This window comes from Pyxicephalus adspersus, chromosome 10 (assembly GCF_032062135.1).
Source record: "Pyxicephalus adspersus chromosome 10, UCB_Pads_2.0, whole genome shotgun sequence".
NCBI classification, from domain to species: Eukaryota; Metazoa; Chordata; class Amphibia; order Anura; family Pyxicephalidae; genus Pyxicephalus; species Pyxicephalus adspersus.
The window spans coordinates 54,723,081-54,743,727 of record NC_092867.1 but is presented as its reverse complement, the minus strand read 5'-3'; the positions used below and the strand labels follow the sequence as shown (position 1 = coordinate 54,743,727).

Sequence of the window (20,647 nt, the reverse complement as noted above, 5' to 3'; positions counted from 1 at the left end):
TATTCTTTTGTGCAATATTGTTCGCGATCATTAGATGTCAGTGTGTCCTCCTGTAAAGTGAGCGACAAACTGTGATAGGTATCTTTATCTATATCTATCCATCATCTATATCTATCTATCTATTTATCTAACGATCTATCTATCTATCTATCTATCTATCTATCTATCTATCTATCTATTTATCTATCTATATCTATCTATCTATCTATCTATCTATCTATCTATCTATCTATCTATCTATCTATCTATCTATCTGTCTGTCTATCATTTATATCTATCTATCTATCTATCTATCTATCTATCTATCTATCTATCTATATCTATCCATCATATCTATCTATCTATCTATCTATCTATCTATCTATCTATCTATCTATCTATCTATCATCTATAGCTATCTACCTGTCATCTATAGCCATCTATCTATCAATCATCTATAGCTATTTGCCTATCATCTGTAGCCTATCATCTATACACTTTACATGAGGACACAACACCATCTACTGGTGTGATCTAAAGTTTAATAAATGTTATGTATGGAATGATTAAAAAAAAGATAGGAGCAGTAGTTATACACATACATAAACAAATAATAAACATACACTTACATACTGTACACAAAAAACAAACCTACCTGAACTCTCCCTGGAGCGCTCAATGCTAGACAGCTTCTTTCCTTTGCTACCCTGTTTCCCCTATAATAAGGCACAATATTTGATGGGGATGCCTTATTATTGGGGAAACACGGTATGCCTCCTTCTTCTGCAATTATATACATGTAACTTTACTCTGGATCATGGACACTGATGCTTCTTCAATAGGATGCCAGTCACATTTTCCTCTGCCTCCTTGCCTTATCTTGCCATTCTATTTTCTAGAGGGTGGGCCAAAATCTGTGGCCAAAGTCATTTGGGCATTGTCTTTGCCAATCACAAACTTCTTCTATTAGTAATACCTGTAAGCACAAAAACATCATCATTACCATCATCATCACCCCTTACATAATACATCTGTGATAATGGGGTTTCCAATTTGGACATAATCAAGCTTCTAGAGTAAAAGCTTCTCTCAAAACCATGACAGATTCTGCACAGTTATCCAGCCTATTTGTTAAACTACTAATACAATATGTGTATAACGGCCTTTACTAGAGCAAACCATTTATATTGAGGACCTTAATCACTCCTTCACTGTCTCCCTCTTTCTTCTCACACAGTTCAAAAGAATTGTGCTACACCTCACTCTCGGTCCATGAAGCTCCACTTGTAAACAGTAAATGGGCACTTGGAATGAACCAGCAAAGTCTTCGTTTCGTAGAACACTGCATTCAATATCTTCCAACCATCTGTGTCCGTAAAAAAGGGCTGGATCATCCTATTGCCTGGGGGTTAACTGAAAACTGTGAAATACGCATGGGCTACACCACCCCTGCCTACAGGAATCTGGGTCTCGCCCAATCCGTACTTCTTAAGCTTGCAGCAGCCAATTATAAAACAGGAGCACCAGTTTTTGTCCATGTAGCACCTGATAATATACTGAGCCAAGCCTCAGTAACAAAGGCAGGATTCGAGCTCTCTGGTAGATGGCAACAATATTACTTCAAGCAACCACAATAAATACTAAACATGCAAACCAAATAACCTTCCTATTTTGTTTATTCAATTCAGAACTACAATTTGCCTCATTGGAAAATAATAATTCCATAAGAAGATGAAGATTCACACAATTTTACCCTGACAGTGGGGTTCTAATACTAGTTTGCAACAGAATTGTCAAATCAGGAAGTCACTTTGTTTAATATCAACTGTTTTCTGCTCAAAGGGAATACAATTGTTGTTTTACCCAAGTATTATTATCTAAGAATATATAGGGCAAATCTTTTGTACTGACAGTGTGCAGTTGGTGGGCAAACCCGCCAGTTACCAAGGCTGGCTGGGAGTCCTGAGATGCCATTTCCAACTGAAATCCCACCAACAACATTTTAAGGCCACATGTACCCTGTACTGTGCTTATGCGCAGTAAAAAGCAGGTTCATATGATATTTTGTTTTTTATATTTAGATTTAGATTTTAGTTTAGATTTGCCTTTCTTGCAGAGAAAAAGCTCCTTGTCACCTATATATATTCAATGTAGCCACTACACATCACCTAGGTCTCATTGTAAATTCAAAAGGAATCTTTTTCTCTATCAAAAGTGTAATCTCAATAGAAAGTATCACACACAATAATCTTTTAGGAAGTCATCTAAATACATATAAGTGGCATTTATAAACAAGCATCATTTATGCATTTGTGCCCAATAGATCATAAGGACTGTTCCCACTATGGCAACATGCTAAGTTTTCAAAAGCCTGTGTTGCTATTTGCATTGGTGTGTAATATGTCAGGGCAGTCCAATCATTTGAAAGTGTTGATCAATGCACTCATCACAAGCTTTGCATCTTACCCCGAATTGCCTAAGAAGGTGAGTTTAGGCTGTCGTTATTCACACATGGTAATCCAGTACACCAGTGCATGGCCTTTCTACATGGAAACACTTATGGTAATACGACACATCGTGGGGAACAAGTTCTCAGTCATAACTGTATGCTTTTGCAGAAAACCTTACCAAGATACCCAAATTTCTCAAAAAAATTAACAAAATGAATTCTTTAAACATTACAATGTAGAATAGTAAGCAAAATGACTAGAAAAAAGTTCAAAATCAAACACAACAGCAAATGTTTCAGAGCCAGGAAAAAAAACTTCATTCAACCATACCAGGTTCCATGTCTTCCCTTATTTAGGTTACAGAACCCCTTCCCATATCCTGCACCCAAAATGGATGTGGAGCATTGTAGGGGTCTTATGGTGGAAACTAGAGCCTAGCCCCTTAAAAAAAAGAGCATACTTAAGAGAATGTATTTTAAGGGTTGTACCACTTATCCATTCTCAGAAAGAACAAAATGTAAAAACCTCACATGCAAACTCGCAAAGCACCGCTTTAATGTACTGTAGTACTGTGTGGTGTGATACATCAAATATTTGTAGTTACCACAAAGGGCTTATATATTGTTTATAATGTTAATCAAAAATAACATCATGACTTCCTGGTTCTGGCGCCTGATGGGTTAGACGCATTGCTGCTAAGTCTGTTCCTCAACTAGTCTTTACTATCTATAGGTCTCAAGGAAGGGGACATTAATGTCTGCGAAATGCTTAGGGTTGGAAATATAATGAATTAAATTCTTTATTAGTTTGCTGGCATTTTATATTTATATGTTTGTATTATATGTGTGTGTATAACTAGATGCCAAAAAAAGTCTCTTGTTTTTTTGTACTTCTAATTTCAAATAGTTTAGGATATGGATTCTTGTTTTACTAATGTGGTTATTAGCTTCCAGTTTTGACATCTGATGGGTTAGAAACTTGGCTGCTAGCTCTGTCCTGCAACCTGCATTTACTCTGTTAATCTTCTATGTCAGTTGGATCTCTTCACCCTGTCAGATGCCTAGGCACTTCAAGACTGGTAAAATAGAGCACAGAGATGCACCCTCAACACCAACAATAAGACTCCACATAGCGAACCACAAGGCAAGGTCTCCAAAATGGCAGAAGTGGAAGACCCACTTGGATGAGGAGAATTCCATAAAAAGAATATCTCTTTATATATTTCCATCCATATAATACCATCCCTCACCTCCACAGAAAGACACACTCAAATTTGCCAATAAGTTGCCTAAGGTTTTCCAGTCTGTCAAGTATGGGATATCTGCAAAGGTTTCTGTGGAGTCAGAACCCTTCTTAGTCAACATGGAGGTTTCCTTACCTGTTTGACTTTTACTTGAGTGCCTGGCTTCTGATAGTATTGGACCTATATCAGTATTCATTGTTATGGCATCACTGAGATCTGACATCTATTGCTTTATTTGCTATTTGACACAGTTACTAGGATGTTGCTAGTCTACTTTTGCACAGTACATTCTGCTTAAAAGGCTTTGATTGTGCTGACTGCTACTCCCTGCACAACAAATTTCTTTGGTGTTTGTACTCCAACGTAACATTACTTACCCTGAGAACTCCTAAGCATATGACCTGTCTATAAAATGAAACTGTTCTCCCCTCAAGACCTGTTTGGATCTTAAGGCACTTTGCTGGGACACCCTGCATGTTTTCTTTTCTACACTCATTTGTGCATTGTTTTTATTGTTTTACACATCCTAATATTAGATTGTAAATATTCACTTGGAATGTAAAAGGACTCAGAGCCCACCAGAAATGTTTACATGTTCTTTGCCACCTTAAGAAACTCTGAGCAGATGTGGCCTTTATCCAGGAATCACATCCCAGGGGGCTAAATGCCATCTTATGTGAAAATCATGGATTACAACAGTGGTGGGATTTCTTGAAATTGGTTGTAAAGCTGCAGTTTTGGTTTTATTGCACAAACATCTTCTTGGTTGGGTATCTGCCCAGTAAGTCTATAGCAATGAAGGTCACTGGGCATTGATAAAGTAGACTTTAGTTTGATTTTTAGCTTTAGTTTAATTTTATATTAAACCACAGATTCAAAGTTTTTGTGGGGGGTCGGGTTTATATCTATTCGGAGTAATGGTTCAAGGATAGTTTTTTTCTTAGTGGGGACTGAAGTGCTTAGCCCTTAGGTAGACTGTACATCACCAATTCACAATCTTTAGCATTTCCTTTTTCAAACAACCTGGAATTACAAAATTTCCTAAAATCCCTCCTATTATTGACGCCTGTCCATTGTTTGCAAAATACTATTGATTTTGGAACAGGTGAGAACATTGGGCTCTTCTTTACAGTCCATGACCTTGTTGAACAGCTGTTAAGACGGCTTGGTTCATGGATGATGTTATTCTTGTATTATCCATTACATGTCAACAAATACAGGGTTTGCTGTCATATATTGAATAGTTTGGGTCATTTTCAGGTCTACGAATTAAAATGGCTGAGAGTGAATCCACCAAATAAAAACACAAGCAGCAGGTCAGTCCAGCTTAATACTACATCAGTAAACTGGTGACTGTGAGTAGAAGGGTGACTGTGAGTAGAAAGTAGAAAGTCCTAGCATCTAGTGATAAGGCAGGATAAGGCCAGGGACTGAATATGTGCTGGGTATGCCTAAGAAAGGTACTTAAAACGCTGCACAGCTAAAAGGAAGCAGAATATGCTGTTACAGTTAGGTCCATAAATATTGGAACAGGGACAACATTTTTCTAATTTTGGTTCTGTACATTACCACAAATAATTTTAAATGAAACAACTCAGATGAAGTTGAACTACAGACTTTCAGCTTTAATTCAGTGGCTTGAAAAAAAAGATTGCATAGAAATGTGAGGGACTAAAGACATTTTTTAACACAATCACTTCATTTCAGGAGCTCAAAAACAATTTGACAAATTAAAAAGCTAAAAATAAAATGTTAATTTCTAATACTTGGTTGAAAACCTTTTGCTGGGAATTACAGCCTGTGGTCTGGATCTTATGGACATCACCAGATGCTGGGTTTTCTTCTTTTTAATGCTCTGCCAGGCCTTTACTGCAGTGGCTTTCAGTTGCTGTTTATTTGTGGGCCTTTCTGTCTGAAGTTTAGTCTTCAGCAAGTGAAATGCATGCTCAATTGGATTCAGATCATGTGACTGACTTGGCCATTCAAGAATATTCCACTTCTTTGCTTTAAAAAACTCCTGGGTTGCTTTGGCTGTAAGTTTTGGGTCATTGTCCATCTGTATTGTGAAACGCCTCTCAATAAAGAAGAAATTGCGGATGGAACAAGCGATGAGGTTGAGGCATTATGGGTGGAGTTGAATGTGGGGTTGAATAACACACAACTAAGGATTGCAGTCTGCTATAGGCCCCCCAGTGCTAAGGAAGAAATAGGAAATCAACTACTAGCACAGATAGAAAAAGCAGCAAAAAGTGGAAGTGTTTTAATTATGGGAGATTTCAACTACCCTGACATTGACTGGAGTAATGGCCCTACAGGAAAAGCAAAGCGGAGAAAATTTGTGAATTTAATACAAAATAATTTTATGGTACAGTTTATAGAAGCCCCAAATAGAAACGATAGTCTGTTGAACCTAGTTCTTTCTAACAATGCAGAGCTTATAACAAATATTCAAATAAAAGATAATCTGGGTAGCAGTGACCATAATATGATTTCATTTAATGTTAGCTGTAAACAGGAAGCAAAAACAGGAAAAATAAAAACATTTAATTTTAATGAGAGCAAATTTTCCATTATTAAGGGCGGCTCTCTGTGACTTGGACTGGGAGACAATATTGTTCTCAAAGAACACAGAACAAAAATGGGAATGTTTCAAGTCTGTTCTACAAAAGCAAGTTGAAAAATATATTTCAATGGGTAAAAAGTTGAAGAGGCTAAAATTAAAACTTATGTGGCTTACAGCTGATGTTAAAAAAGCCAAGAAAAGGAACAAGAAAAGGGCATTCCAAAAATATAAAAATGAAGGATCACCTTCATCATTTGAAACCAATAAAGAATATAACAAAAGATGTAAAAAGGAGATAAAATGTCCAAAACTTCAAAAATGAAAGATTGATTGCAAAGGAAAGTAAGGCAAACCCCCCAAAATTTTTCAAATATATTAATAGCAAAAAGTTCAAATTTGAGCATGTAGGCCCCTTAAAGGATGTCTCTAGGTTGGTAACTGGGGATAAAGACAAGGCAGATTTACTAAACTCTTTTTTTAGCTCTGTGTGCACAAAGGAAAATGGCAGAGCTCAAGTTTAAATTCAAAATAGCAATGTCACTGCCTTAAATGAGTCACAATGGCTCAGAATTGATATGAATTCTGAATATGAATTGAATATGAATGAAACAGCTGGGAAAAATTAGAGGGTTGACAAAGCACCAGGACCTGATGGATTACATCCACGTGTCCTCAAAGAGCTGATCTCAGTTATTTCAAAGCCATTATTTTTAGAGACTTTTTAGTCACTGGCAAGGTACCGATGGATTGGCGTAAGGCCAATGTGGTTTCCATCTTCAAAAAGGGAGCAAAGTCATTACCAGGTAACTACAGACCTGTTAGTTTAACGTCCATAGTTGGAAAGGTCTTAGAGAGTTTGATAAAGAGCCACATAGAGGAGTTTCTGCTGGAAAATAATATTATAAGTGATAGTCAGCTTCAAGAAAGACAGAAGTTGTCAAACAAATTTACTATCTTTTTATGAGAAAGTAAGTAAACAGGTAGACAGTGGAATAGCAGTTGATATAGTGTACTTGGACTTTGCTAAAGCATTTGACACTGTACCCTACAGAGGGTTAATATGCAAGTTAGGGTCGATAGGTTTAGAAAAGTCAATTTGTAAAAGGATAGAGAACTTGCTACATTTAATATAGATAAATGTAAATTTATGCACTTGGGAGCTAACAACATGCATGTTTCATACTGTCTAGGGGGAATACATTTGGGGGAGTCAGAAATGGAAAAGGATCTGGGGGTTCTGGTAGATCATAGACTTAATAACAGCATGCAATAACAAGGTGAAATATCTAAAGCTAGTAAAGTACTTTCTTGAATAGACTGCAGAGATGGAGACATAATCCTGCCCCTGTACAAAGCATTGGTCAGACTACATCTGGAATATGCAGTCCAGTTTTGGTCTCCAGTTCACAAAAAGGATATTGTGTAATTGGAGAGAGTGCAGAGAAGGGCAACTAAATTAATACAAGAAATTGAGGAGCTCAGCTATGAGGAGAGATTAGCTGAACTGAATCTATTCTCACTTGAAAGGAGACGTTTAAGGGGGGATATGATCACCCTGTATAAATATATAAACGGTCCATATAGAGAACTCTTTTCCCCATTATTCACTTTGAGATCATTACAAAGAACAAGAGGTACTCTTTGGGTCTGGAGGAAAAGAAGTTTAAGCTCCGGATAAGGAAGGGATTCCTAACTGTAAGGTCTGTGAAAATGTTTAAACAACTCCCTCAGAAAGTAGTTTCAGCAACTACTATAGATTACTTGAGGAAAAAGCTGGATGTTTTTCTAGAAGCACGAAATATAACTGGGTATTAAGGCTTTAAAGTGTCTTATAGGGTTTTATATCTGGGATATGTTTATTTGCCTAGTGGTTGAACTTGATGGGCTTATGTCTTTTTTCAACCTAACCTACTATGTAACTATGTAACTATGTAAATTTCACTGTATTTAGCTGGATTTGACCAGACAGTATGTCTCTAAAAACACCTCAGAATTCTTCTGTCCTGTGTCACATATGGATAAACACTATAATGGATAAACACTAGTGTCCCAGTGCCACTGGCAGCCATGCATGCCCAAGCCATCACACTGCCTCCGCCATGTTTTACAGATGATGTGGTATGCTTTTAGTAGACATCCCGGTTGTGGTAGATTTTGAAGCAGGGTGCTGCACAAAGTCCAACATCACAGCCAGGACAGTAGAACCTGGTTTCTTTGCTTTTCTTCCTTCCTCTGTCATCGGTCTTTGAGCACCAAATCACGCACATCCTTGTAGGTGCTGCATTTTTCTGGGTTGGTGGGATGTACTCAGTGAAGTGACAACCAGTCAGGCATTCTGGGTTGACAACAGTGGAAGCACAAAGTCCAGATCTATTCATAGCCACTGATAGTATTTGGTGGTTCTTGACTATGAATTCGTAAACTTGCAAAATAAAGTCTGAATGATTCACCAGCTTCTGACAATTTTTTTCTGTACAGAATGTAGGCATTCCATGAAATGTAGGCATTCCTGAAAATCTTTTTTTAGTACTTCCTTTGCCTCATCGCTGGGTAGAATGTCATACACCTCCTGTCGACACCTCCCATGGTGTTGTTGTAGTCCATCACCACCTGTGGCTTCATCACTTTTTTCTCACGTTTTGTGTGTACCAGAACAGTGGAGGCATCATGGACAGTATACATCAGGCACACAACTTTTGTGTCACACCCTCTCAAGGCCAACATCTTGCCTTTCTGCCAGGCAACAATTTCTCCTTTCTTCAGCTTCCCTTTTGCAAATATTGATGGCAGGTTGCGCCGGTGTAGAAATTGTCAGTTGTGACACAATAGCCCTGATCTAGAAATGACTCAATGAGGGATAGCACTGAAGATGTTGCCAATCTATAATGGCTGTATCTGGGGTTGAACTGTGTCCCTTTTCCAGTTTAAAGTACTGTATTCCATATGTAGCCAGATGAGGATTTGCACAACATATACGATTTCACACCAAATCGTGCCCTCTTTGACACAATGTACTGCACCCAGCTGAGCCTCCCATTGTAAGACATTAGGCTTTCGTCATTACTGATGTCCCTGTCTGGCACATAGGTCTCCTGGAAATTTTTTAGAATCATTTGAGAAACATTCCAGATTTTCTTCAGTTTTGGTGCAGGATGGGTATTCTCATCAAATTCTTTATTGTTGCAAAGTGCAGGTACTTCATGATGAGGGAAAAGCGGTATTCTGGCATGACTGTGCCAAAGAATGGAGTGGCAAGCATTTTATTCTAGGACCAGTACCACTTCTGCACGGGTTTCCCCATAACTCCCTGCAGGATCACCAAGCCCCAAAACAGCCAAATGTCATCCTTAGTCACAGGTTTCCACTTTCTGCTTCTTGCAAACCTCAGGTTTGGAGCACTTTGTTGTTGTCTACCGTACCTGCATAAAACAAAATAAAAAAGGTATTTTAGAAAATGTTCTTTTATAGTGTGGTAAAGGTTGCAAGTAATATGTTAGCAAACACAGGAGCATACGTGTTTACAAAAAAAAAAATTAAAAAGTTAGCAAACACAGAGCAGCATATATGTTTGCATAAAAAAATTGCAAAAAATGTCAAAAATGTCAAAACGTTAGCAAACACAGCAGCATACATGTTTGCATTAAAAAAATTAACAAACAATTTTAAAAATTTAAAAAAGTTAGCCAACACGGAGGAGCATACATGTTTGCAAAAAGAAAAAAAAAGAAAAAGTTAGCAAACACAGAGCAGCATACATGTTTGCAAAAAAAAATATTTAGCAAAAAATTCAGCAAAAATTTTAGCAAAATGTTAGCAAACACAGGCTTACCTGTCTGTCTCAACATTTTTTTCGATAACTTCTTTGGTCAAAAACAACTTCAGGTATGCCAGGGCGTCGTCACATTCAGCCTCAATTTTCATCCCAGGTGCACCGGTAAATGGAAATCTTGGCGGTGCTGCCTGGTCCGCATCAAGGTCAATTAAGCACAATGTGCGCACAGCACTGACCTCAGGTTCAGAATCGTCGCTCAGTTCACTTTTGCTGTATGTCTATGGTGAATCACTATCACTCGATTCCACAAGGGACTCTGAATCGCTATCCCTGCTTTCAAATTCCTCCAAAACAGCGCTTGCGCCAGCGAGATGCCTTTTGAATGCCATGTGGTCAAGTCTCCAGTAATCAGTCAGGAACAATCAAGGTCAAAGTCAAAGACAAAGTGATCAAATGATACATTCAGGAAATGATTTATAAGTTATCAAAAGGTCAGATCAAGGTCAGGGCTAATAGTGGTCAAAATGTAAATCATGGCACTGGGCAATGATGCTTGGTGCACTAAAATGAGTAATTAAACTTTTATTTTGTGTTTTTTACTGTAAAACAAATTTTACTATGTAATCTGCTTTTAAATTTCCCAGCCCTAGAATCCATCACTCCACCTTCTGGGTGATGCGATCAGCAATAGTAAATTCCGGGAGTGATGCCAGCGGGAAATCGCCGCTGGCATCATCACCAGAATTTAGTATTGCTGATCGCATAACCAGTTAGATGTGATGCACAATGCAGAAATCCTGCATTGTGCATCGCATCCCGCATTGTGCATCACATCTAACTGCGGGTGCGAGCAGAAGCGTGCCCGGGACCTGGGTGGCATTTAAAAGCAGATTACTCGGTAAGAGCCGTTCATACTCCCTAGAGACCGAGCAGCTGTGGGGGCTGACAAACGGAGGAGACTGCCGCCTGCTACACACCCGGAACTGGTGTTTCAGATACACGCTGCCAGACAAGAGGCAGGAGCCATCTTGCCTCTCTGGCTGCAGCGTGCAGTCAACAGCACACGGCCACTATTCTTCATTGGGACTGCAAATTTTACAGGTCCTGTACAAGAAGTCTCACATTGCTGAGCCTGGGAACCTGGAAACAGCTTAGGAGGGTGAGTGCTGGCTGCTCTCCCTTTATGCTGCGGCATTTTTGTAGTGAAGTGTTCTGTCCACCATATGTGAGTACCTATACCACTTTTTGGGCCTATATTATTCTGAATCACTTCTTTAGCGGCGGGCAAGAAAGCAATAGAAACCGTATTAACATCCTGTACCTGGCTGTGTTAGCCCCTATAGTGGCACTCTTATCATGCAGAAATCCAATGTGACTCCGCTAATGTTCTCTCCACCTTCTCCTGAATTACTGTCCATGCAGCATTCACAGGTTTTATCCACTTTCGATTTAGAGGCTTCAATGTCCTAATCAGCACCAAATACGACAGCAGCAGAGGTGATAAAGTTTCTCATGCCATACTTTGATAAAAAGTTTACTACTTTACAGAATGCGCTCGAAACAGCCCTAGCAAGTATCTCTTCCAACACGACAGGTATAATGGATTTAGAGCAAAGAGTAAGCGATCTTGATGACCAGGCCCTGGAAGCACAAGGCACGCATACTACTCAAACGATGCTGATCTCTTCATTAGAAGAAAAAAAGGGGAAGATCTCGAGAACAAAAACAGGCACTCCAATTTACGCATCATTGGAATTCTGGAAACTTGGAAAGGCCAAGGTTTAATTAAATAGATCACAGTTGACAAGCCACTGGCTCTTAACCTTATGCCTCTCACTCTGCAGGCTTTGGAGCAAGTTATTCGGGTGGGCCCAGAGCAGCCCACACAAAGCCAAAGGCCGAGACTGGTGATAGCTAAACTCTTTCATGTAATGTATAAAGAATCCTTACTATCAGCATACCGGAAACAACGTGATCTGAAAATAGGTGAGGACAAGCTTTTATTGTTCCAGGACTTCTCACCATCTGTTGCTCAGCAACAAAAACTTTTTGTTCCTGTTTGTCGTCTTCTTGCTGAGAAAGGAATACGTTTTGCCCTACTGTATCCGGCAAAGCTCAAGTTTATGTGGAATGGAGAAAACAAATGACACCTTGCGGTTAACTTCATCAACCAGGATCATCGCGCCTCCCAGGATGTATAAGATTTACTTTGGACACAAGATATTTGCATTTTGTAGTCCCTTTTTATTTTTATTTTTTTCTCTTAAAATTCATGGCTATTATTGTTTTTTTTGATATGTTGGAGCCCCCGAATTGGATGGCTTTGATTCAAAAATGTTTAAATGTGTAAAATTTGCAAATTTTTTTCTACTGTGTACCAACACTGAGATAAACTAATATTTTAGAATGTTCAGTTATGGGTACTGCCCTACTGTCTGGAATAGATGGCAGGGGTCTGAGTTTAAAAATCTGATACAGAGGAATTGGAATTTAAGTAATTGTTTTTCATGTGCGGATAGTGTTTTTCAACTGTTTGTTCTATTTGGAGATGCAGATGTGATTATTTTGAGGTACAAGAACAGAATGCTCTTTGGTTTGATGTTATATTTGAGTGACCCTGACTGGCTGGGATCAGGAAACTCTCTATTGAATTGTATTGGTCGGCAGATAGTTTTTTCTGGTTACCATCATGACATCTCCAACACATACTTCTTCCCACGTAGTGGTTAACCCCCAGACTAAATTATGCCTTATATCTTGAAACGTGGCAGACTTAAACACCCCCTAAAAACGCAAGAAAGTACTGGTTAATTTTAAAAAAAACTGACATTGTAATTTTGCAGGAAACTCTCTGGAAAACGGGTGATACTGCAACTATACGAGACTCATGTATAGGTGAAATGGTTGCTACCACTTAAGTTACTAAGAAAAGAGGAGTGTCGATCCTCTTAAATAAAAACCTTCCCTATAAGATTGTTTCTACTGTTATAGATGAGGAGAGTAGATATGTGGTAGTGGTGGTGGATTTGGCCAGCCAAAGGTATTATGTTCCATTTTAGACCGCTCTAGTGCGGCTCAGAATTCCCCCAAGACTGTTTTACGTGGAATTCAGCATTTAATAACCCAGGCAACTCTGGTGGATGCTTGGAGACTCCTTAACCCCAAGGAAAAAACCTGCTACTTGAAGGCTCATATGTCATTTTCGAGGATTGACTACATTTTAATTGACAAATCCCTTTTCCCGAGAATTTCTGAGGCATTCATGGCAGATTTTACCATATCTGACCACATCCCTATAGTGTTGGTTTTAGACTTTCCCCAGTGTCTGAATAGGACATTTCAATGGAAATTCCCGACATCGTTATTAGGATCTCTAGAATTTATGAATTATGTGAAATCTCATTGTGCCAACAGCCTTGATGATAACATAAGCGGTCATGAGAGGCCATCTCATGGACTATACTAAACAGAAGCACAAGGAGCATCTTAGGGTATATACAGATTTACAGAACAGAGTCACCAAGGCTTATAGAGATTTTTCGGGGTCTGGTTTGCAGGCTGCAAATGTGAAATGGCAAGAAGCAGTGATCTGTTTTAATGCTTATGTCGCCTCTCGAGTAGAAACACAACTTAGATACCAAAAACACAAGTTTTACCAGTGGGGTAATAAAGTGGGTTAGTTGCTGGCAAAGTTGACTAAACCTCATGGACCTAAACATTATATTTTCCAGATAACTGACCCCATATCTAAGGCAACTCATATTACTTCAAAGGAAATACTTGAGATCTTCGAGAATTATTATAGGCAATTGTATAAGTGTTGATGGAGGACCAGCTGACCAAGGAGAGACTTCCTAAATTAGGTTCTGATGATAGGGAATCCCTCAATAAAACCAGTCTCATTAGAAGAGGTTCAGAAGATTATAAGGTCACTGGCCAATCAAAAGACTCCAGGCCCAGATGGTTCTAAAAATTGCTCCAGGATGACCTGGCCCCCCTTTTGACTAAGGTGTATAATGACATACTCCAACAACAGACACCTTTTCTGGACTTTAGTGAGGCACATACCATAATAATTCCCAAGGATGGCAGGGATCCAACTTTGGTTTCGTCATATAGGCCAATATCGATTTTGAATTGTGATTATAAGATTTTGGCCAAGTTAATGGCTAATAGGCTCCAAATTTTTTTGCCTTCTCATCTGACCAACCATCAGTTGGGATTTGTCCGAGTTAAACATTCCACGATAGGAGTCCGCACAGCAATTTTCACAATGGTCACAGCATTGGTGCCCACTCCTCTAAAACCATGTTGCTAAGTTTGGATGCTGAGAAGGCCTTTGATAAGGTAGAATGGCCTCTCCTACATGCGGTGCTGGCTCAACGGGCCTTTGGCCATAACTTTTCAACATTTATTTAATATATTTACGGATGATCACAAACAAGACTTCTAATTAACGGGAACCTATAACCTCAAATGGAAATGAGCAGAGGTACCCGCCAGGAATGTTCGCTCTCACCACTGTTATTTAATCTAGCTCTTGATCCATTGTTAAGGCTTCTTGAATATTCATCTGATTTTATGGGTATACTTATAGGTACCAAGAGGGTGAAAGTGGCGGCATTCGCAGATACTTATTACTGTACATCGTAGACCCAAAATCTAGACGTCCAGCTATCCTGAATCTTTTCGCTCACTATGCCACAGTTTCTGGTTATTCTATTAAATTGGACAAATCTAAAGCTCTGTATCTGTCTAATTGTGTCCGACCCAAATGGGGTTCTATATATCCCATTGTCTGGTGCAAGGAGAAATTGCAATATTTGGGGGTTCAAATCACAAAAAAGTTGCCAAAACTCTACAATGCTAATGTTAAGCTGCCATGGCATGTAGTTAAAAGCCAAATGCATAAACGGTCCACATTCACTCTCTCTTGATTGAGAAGAGTTTGATTAAAATGATTCTTTTTCCCAAGCTCTTATATACTATTCAATGCTACCAACAAGATCTGAAAGATCTATATAAATTGTTTTATTCATTTATTTGGGGAGGTAAGAGAGCTCGGATGAGCATGTATATTATGCATCAACCAATGCAAAATGATGGGTGGAATTTCCCCGATGTAGAACTGTATAATTCGGGACTGGCTCCATGGCACTAGCAATTATACAGACACCTTCTTGGAACAACAAAAAAACCCCAAACTTTGCTCTTAAGTATATGTTACATTTGCACAGGGAGTTACTCCTAGCTGAGGTGGTAGCAAACCCCCTTTTGTATTCAGGCTGGCAAGCATAACAGAAAATACATAATCGTTTTCAACTAAGCAGCCACTCGTCCTTGCAACTCCCACTGGTGAAAAACCCAGACTTACAAATGGTGCTTTAGGGCAGGTCGGCTGAGGGGACACAGGTGACAAGACAATTGACAGTCAAATCTTTTATTAATAATTCAACGATAAAGCCCATTTCCCATGCTGTTGCAGTATCTTTGTATCCTTTTATGAAAAAGAGGTCTTTGTATACCACCAGATTCATTCATATGTTTCTGCAATATTGAGGAGGTTATCAGAAAAAGATAGTGCCAATGTATTAGACAGAATGGTATTTAGCCCAAACCCTGAAAAGAGAGCAATACCTGAAGTTTATGCTATCTATAAACCTGTACTGTATTATGAGGAGAGATACACGGGTTTAAACAGGTGGAGTATTCATCTTCCATCCAGGTCTCCAACAGAAATTTTGTCGGCCTACCGCAAAGCCTGGAAAGCCCTCATCTATGTATAGGGAGATGGCATTCAAATGTGCAGTGGCTGAGGCTGACTTATTTTGTATGTTTTGGTGCTGCCCTCCAATTAAAGGATTCCGGAGGCTGGTGGTACAATTTGCTTTGAATCATTTAGTGATGTTCCTCTCTCTATCCTCAACATGGGCCGTATTTGAAGTTTACCAGATCAGGTGTGGAAGGCCTGGGGCTGTGGCAGATTGCTTATAATTATATCAATAGTTGCCAAGAAGGAGATTTTACATAAATGGATTAGCACTGACCCCCTACTCTGCATTTCTTTCTAGAGAAACTCAGATATGTTTTCCAAATGGACTGGGTAAAAGCCACTATCAGTAAAGACTCAAAGGTACAAAATGTTTTCAAATTATGGGAATCATACATAAACATATTACCACTGAAAACTAGGCAACGCAATAAATCCACATTTGAACAGACTTCTTGGTATGTTACTAGGTTATTAGATAATGACCCACCTGTTTTTTTGTAACAGATTTTCTTCAGAGCCATGTTTGAACCAAAATGTATTTGTGTTTCTTTATTCTGTTCGGCTGCTTTATTTCATACGGTATCTGCCAAGCAATGTTATGTTTGTGATCTCTGCACCAATTACTCGGTTTTATGTCTGATTGTTAATTTATTTTATTTTTTTAGTTATACTGAAACTGATTTTTTGTGAATCTCTCTGTTGATTAAAAAAAAAAACGGTAGATGCAGGGGAAGGCGTGGCGTTGGGCGACCGGCCACATATGGCAGGGGGCATACTTCCCGGGAGTCTGCCACTGTAGGACGGGAGCAAACTGTTGCAGGCAGCAGCACAAGTTGTCAAATAGGTCTGAGATGTGTGCAGAGCACCAGTACGCTGGTAGATTTATTGAGAGGGCATACTACAATCAGCCACGTCATGTGGAGAGTATTGTGGACTGGATCTCAGGGGCCTCAAGTGTAGCAGGTTCTTCTTCTGCAGCAGCAGCAACCAGCACAGCCGTGACAGGAGCAAAGACAGGAGATAGCGTGGATAATGTGCCTGTACTCTCCCTTGTTCTTTGACGAACAGCCTGAGGATTTGTCATTGTGAATATCAGAGCAGGAGGCAAATTTTGAGACCCTTGGAGAGTGTGGTCAGCACTTGCTGGGGGAGGGTTCTGCATCAGTGGCTGCATTTGCAAAGGTTGACTTAGATGAAAATGAGGATGATGATGACCGTGATGTCACCTGGGAACCACCGGTGCGTGTAAGGGCTAGCAGCAGTTCGGAAACAGACGTAGAGGAAAGACGTAGAGCAGCAACAGACTGGGGATGGAAGGTGCCGCAAATCTGCCTCAAGTGAGTCCCAAAAAACACACAGAGGAGTGGGCACAAGCAGGGGAACAGTCAGAAATGATGTGACTGTGAGGAAGATGGAGCTGGAGAAGATGCAGGGCACTGAGCAGACATGGGGGCAGGCAAAGAAAAAGAGCAGCAGAGTGGTTGCACACACCTCTCCAGTGTGGTCTTTTTCACGCTGAAAGACGATGATGGGTGCATAGCAATCTGCATCCTGTGCCACAGGCAGATTTTGCAGAGGACAGGCCGAATCACATTTGGGTACAATATCCCTGCTTTCCCACATGCACAAGAACCACAAACTAAAGTGAGAGCAGAACTTGCGTTCTCTTGAAGGAGGTGCAACCACATCATTGTCTCTTCTTCCACCTCCATTGACTCCTTCTCCACCTCCAACTGTCATTGCTACTACGTCTCAGGAGGTTGGTGCCAGCCAGACTTCCAGCTGTGAGAAAATATCAGCTTCTGGCTGCAGGTTTCATGACATCCTATGAAGTTTGTCGCCACAAGATGGGTACTCCAGTGACCCCTTCAGCTCCCCTAGCTCCCAGTCCCTTCAGCCCACTCTACTGGAGTTCTGCGCAAGGCATCAGGCAATGGGCCCAACCAACAAAAGAGTCTTTGAGCTCAATTCGCGTCAAGCCAAACTATTGGCATTACAGCTACTGCCATAAAGCATTGTGGACTCGGCTCCCTTCCGTGACCTGATGGCCTGTGCCAAGCGGTGGTGGAATATACCAACCAGGCATTACTTCTCCCGCACAGCTGTCTCTCTCCTTGTGTCAAAAAGGCTCTCTCCATCTGCAGCCATGTCTGCCGATCCCCTACTGCCGCCGCGGCTCTTAGCCAGATCCAGTGCCAACAGAGGCTGCCACCGCATAGACTCATTTGTTACACTATAACTAGATGGAACTCCACCCTGCACATGCTCCAGCGTCTGTGTGAGCAAAACCGAAATTACTTGGTCAGAGTGGTGCATGGAGGCAGCAGGGATCTTGGTACAACCACACAACTGAGCTATTTTAGCAGTGACCAGTGGCTGCAGATGGAGACGCTGTGCAATTACTGGCCCCCTTTGAGCAGGCCACAAGCGCTGTGAGTCGGGAGTGGTCAGGCTGGAATGATGTCATACCCATCATCTTTCTGCTTGATATTACCCTGTGTGGGCTGATGGAAAGTGTCGATGGGAGAGAAGGGGAAGAAATAGGGGAGGCGTATTAGGGTGATATTATACTCCATAGAGCACAGCCAGGATCAGGAGGAGCAAGAAAGGGACACTGGTCAGCATCAGGAGTTTCAAGAGGAGGTGGAAGAGGAGGAAAATGATTATGATGATGATGATGAGGGAGACCATGTTGGGGCTGCTGGACAGGACCCGTCCAACCCGCATTTGTGCTCTAACGCCCCAGGCATTGTACGGGCGATGGAACAATAGGAACTGCTGTGGCTTGAAGAAGAGGAGGTGAGTAATGAGGAGGAAGGTGTTTTTTGGCGCCAACTGAGGGACAGGAAGAGGATGAGCCCAGGGAACCCCTCTTTCATATGTGTGTCCACATGTTGCGATGCCTACGGAGAGACCCTCCCATTTGCAGCATCAAAAACCAGGATGATTACTGGCTGGCCACCCTTCTGGATCACTGCAACAAAGACAAAACGTCACAGTTTCTACCTAACCCAGCGCAAGGGAAAGAAAAGGTGACCCGTCTGAGCAGAATACTATGTGACCGGCTGTGTGAGGAGTTCCACGCACCACATTTCATACAGGGAGGTCAAGCAGACACCGCCTCCACCAATCCCCCTGTAGCAGCGGCAGCAGCATCAGCAGTAGTTGCAGCAAGCCGCACACATCCAAAAATGTAGGCCAAGCCAGGGGGGATTTTCTGGATGCCTGGCAAAACCTGATGCGGCCACCTCAAACAAGGGAAGTGCAGGGGCATAACCGTCGAGAACAAATGAAGCGCATGGTACACGATTATGTTGGCTCTTTTCTGGCTGGTGGTGGTGGTGTTGATGACAGCAGTTATGAGGAGAATGCCTGTCCTGACAGTATTGATGCCATTAATTTTTGGATCAACAGGATTGCAATCTGCCCGCAGTTGGCATCCAGTGTTCTGTCCGAAAGAACCTTCAGTGCCGCTGGCGGAGTGGTAACGGATAACTGATCACAATTTTCGCTGAAAAATGTCAATAGCCTCACCTTTTTAAAAATCAACAAAACCAAAAGGTGGGTTACTAACAACTATCATATCCCCACTGCAGATGTCACTGATTGACTGACACAAGGACTCACTTGCCAACCAAGATACCTCTGTGAACCCACACTGCTCCTGTCCTGAGTCTGTGGCTGCCTATCACCAAACACCCTGTCAGCTGAGCCTGCCTTGGTTGAATTTTTCTGCTAGTTATCGCAACGTCCAGGGGTGGCATTCATCCCCAGTGTCATGCCTGCCATTGTACCAGCTAGCAATATACTTTTCATTTCTGCTGCTTCCGGGAGGCCAACAAACTGCAGATGAAAACCCCCAGTACTGCCACACTGATAGGTACTATTGCCTTTGCCTAATTTTTCAGCTAAGTATTGTAAGATTAAGGGTTGGCATTCATGTCATCCACTACATGATGCAAACTAGCAATATCATCTACTTTCCTAACGCTTCTGGCACCACAGACCACAGCAACAGTGCTGGCCCACAAAACATCTTGGTCTGGCCCTTCTACGTTTAATCACAAATGTCATATAATTGCAATTAACACTTCTGGGTGTTATTGACTTTGCACTACACCCAGCTCTAGATACCAGTTACCAATGCGGTCTACGCTTCGTCACAGGGCCCACCGCCTCCTCCTCCTGCTGCTGCCGCCTGTCAGTACTCCATTCACAAAAATTGTATTACAGACTTCTAGATGGCATTCATGATGCACTACACCCAGCTTGAGATGCCAGCTACCAATACGGTCCCTACCCCATCTCAGGGCCTACCGTCTTTATCTCCTGCTGTTGCTGCTGCCACCTATCAGTACTCCATTCACTAAAATTGTACATTTCTGGATGCCATTGACGATGCACTCCACCCAGCTCTCCATGAATCTTACCAATGCGGTCTCCTTGGTGATAGCTGACAAGAGGCCACACATTGCTACTGCTCTCACGTTCCGTCTCTGGTCCTCCATCCTTTTGCCTAATGTCACCGCACTACTTGTCCACAACTTTATGGGTCATCCAGGTCATGGTGCCAGCTAGCAATTATTATTACTAATTATTATTAATATTATTAATAATTATTATTATGTAAATTCAATAGGGGTGCATACAATAAATAGCAATGCTTTTTCCTGCTGTTTTGATGGCAGAGACTGTTGCTAGTGGGTTGAGTTAACCCTTTCTCAATGTCCTAATGTTTATGCTGCCTTCTGGATGCTGTCCATCACGTCACTTTGCCTGCCATTTTCTGGAAAATCACAACTTTATGGGTGACATTCCTAACACATGTCATGATGCCAGCTAGCAATTATTATTATTATTATTATTA

The 20,647-nt window shown here is 40.9% G+C and overlaps 1 protein-coding gene across 3 annotated transcripts in view; it reads left to right on the top strand.

Moving 5' to 3' along the window:
- Nucleotides 1-20,647, top strand: part of LOC140339984 (glycine N-acyltransferase-like) — a 37,892-nt gene that overhangs the window by 12,053 nt on the left and 5,192 nt on the right. For 2 of the 3 annotated variants that reach the window (XM_072424914.1, XM_072424915.1), the window contains one exon: nucleotides 1,217-4,257. The exons of the other annotated variant lie outside the window; for it this stretch is intronic. In XM_072424914.1, the coding sequence (XP_072281015.1) occupies nucleotides 1,217-1,616 (400 nt within the window). In that variant the 3' untranslated portion in view covers nucleotides 1,617-4,257. Of the gene's footprint in view, nucleotides 1-1,216; nucleotides 4,258-20,647 lie in introns of those variants that run through there. 3 annotated transcript variants of the gene reach the window in all.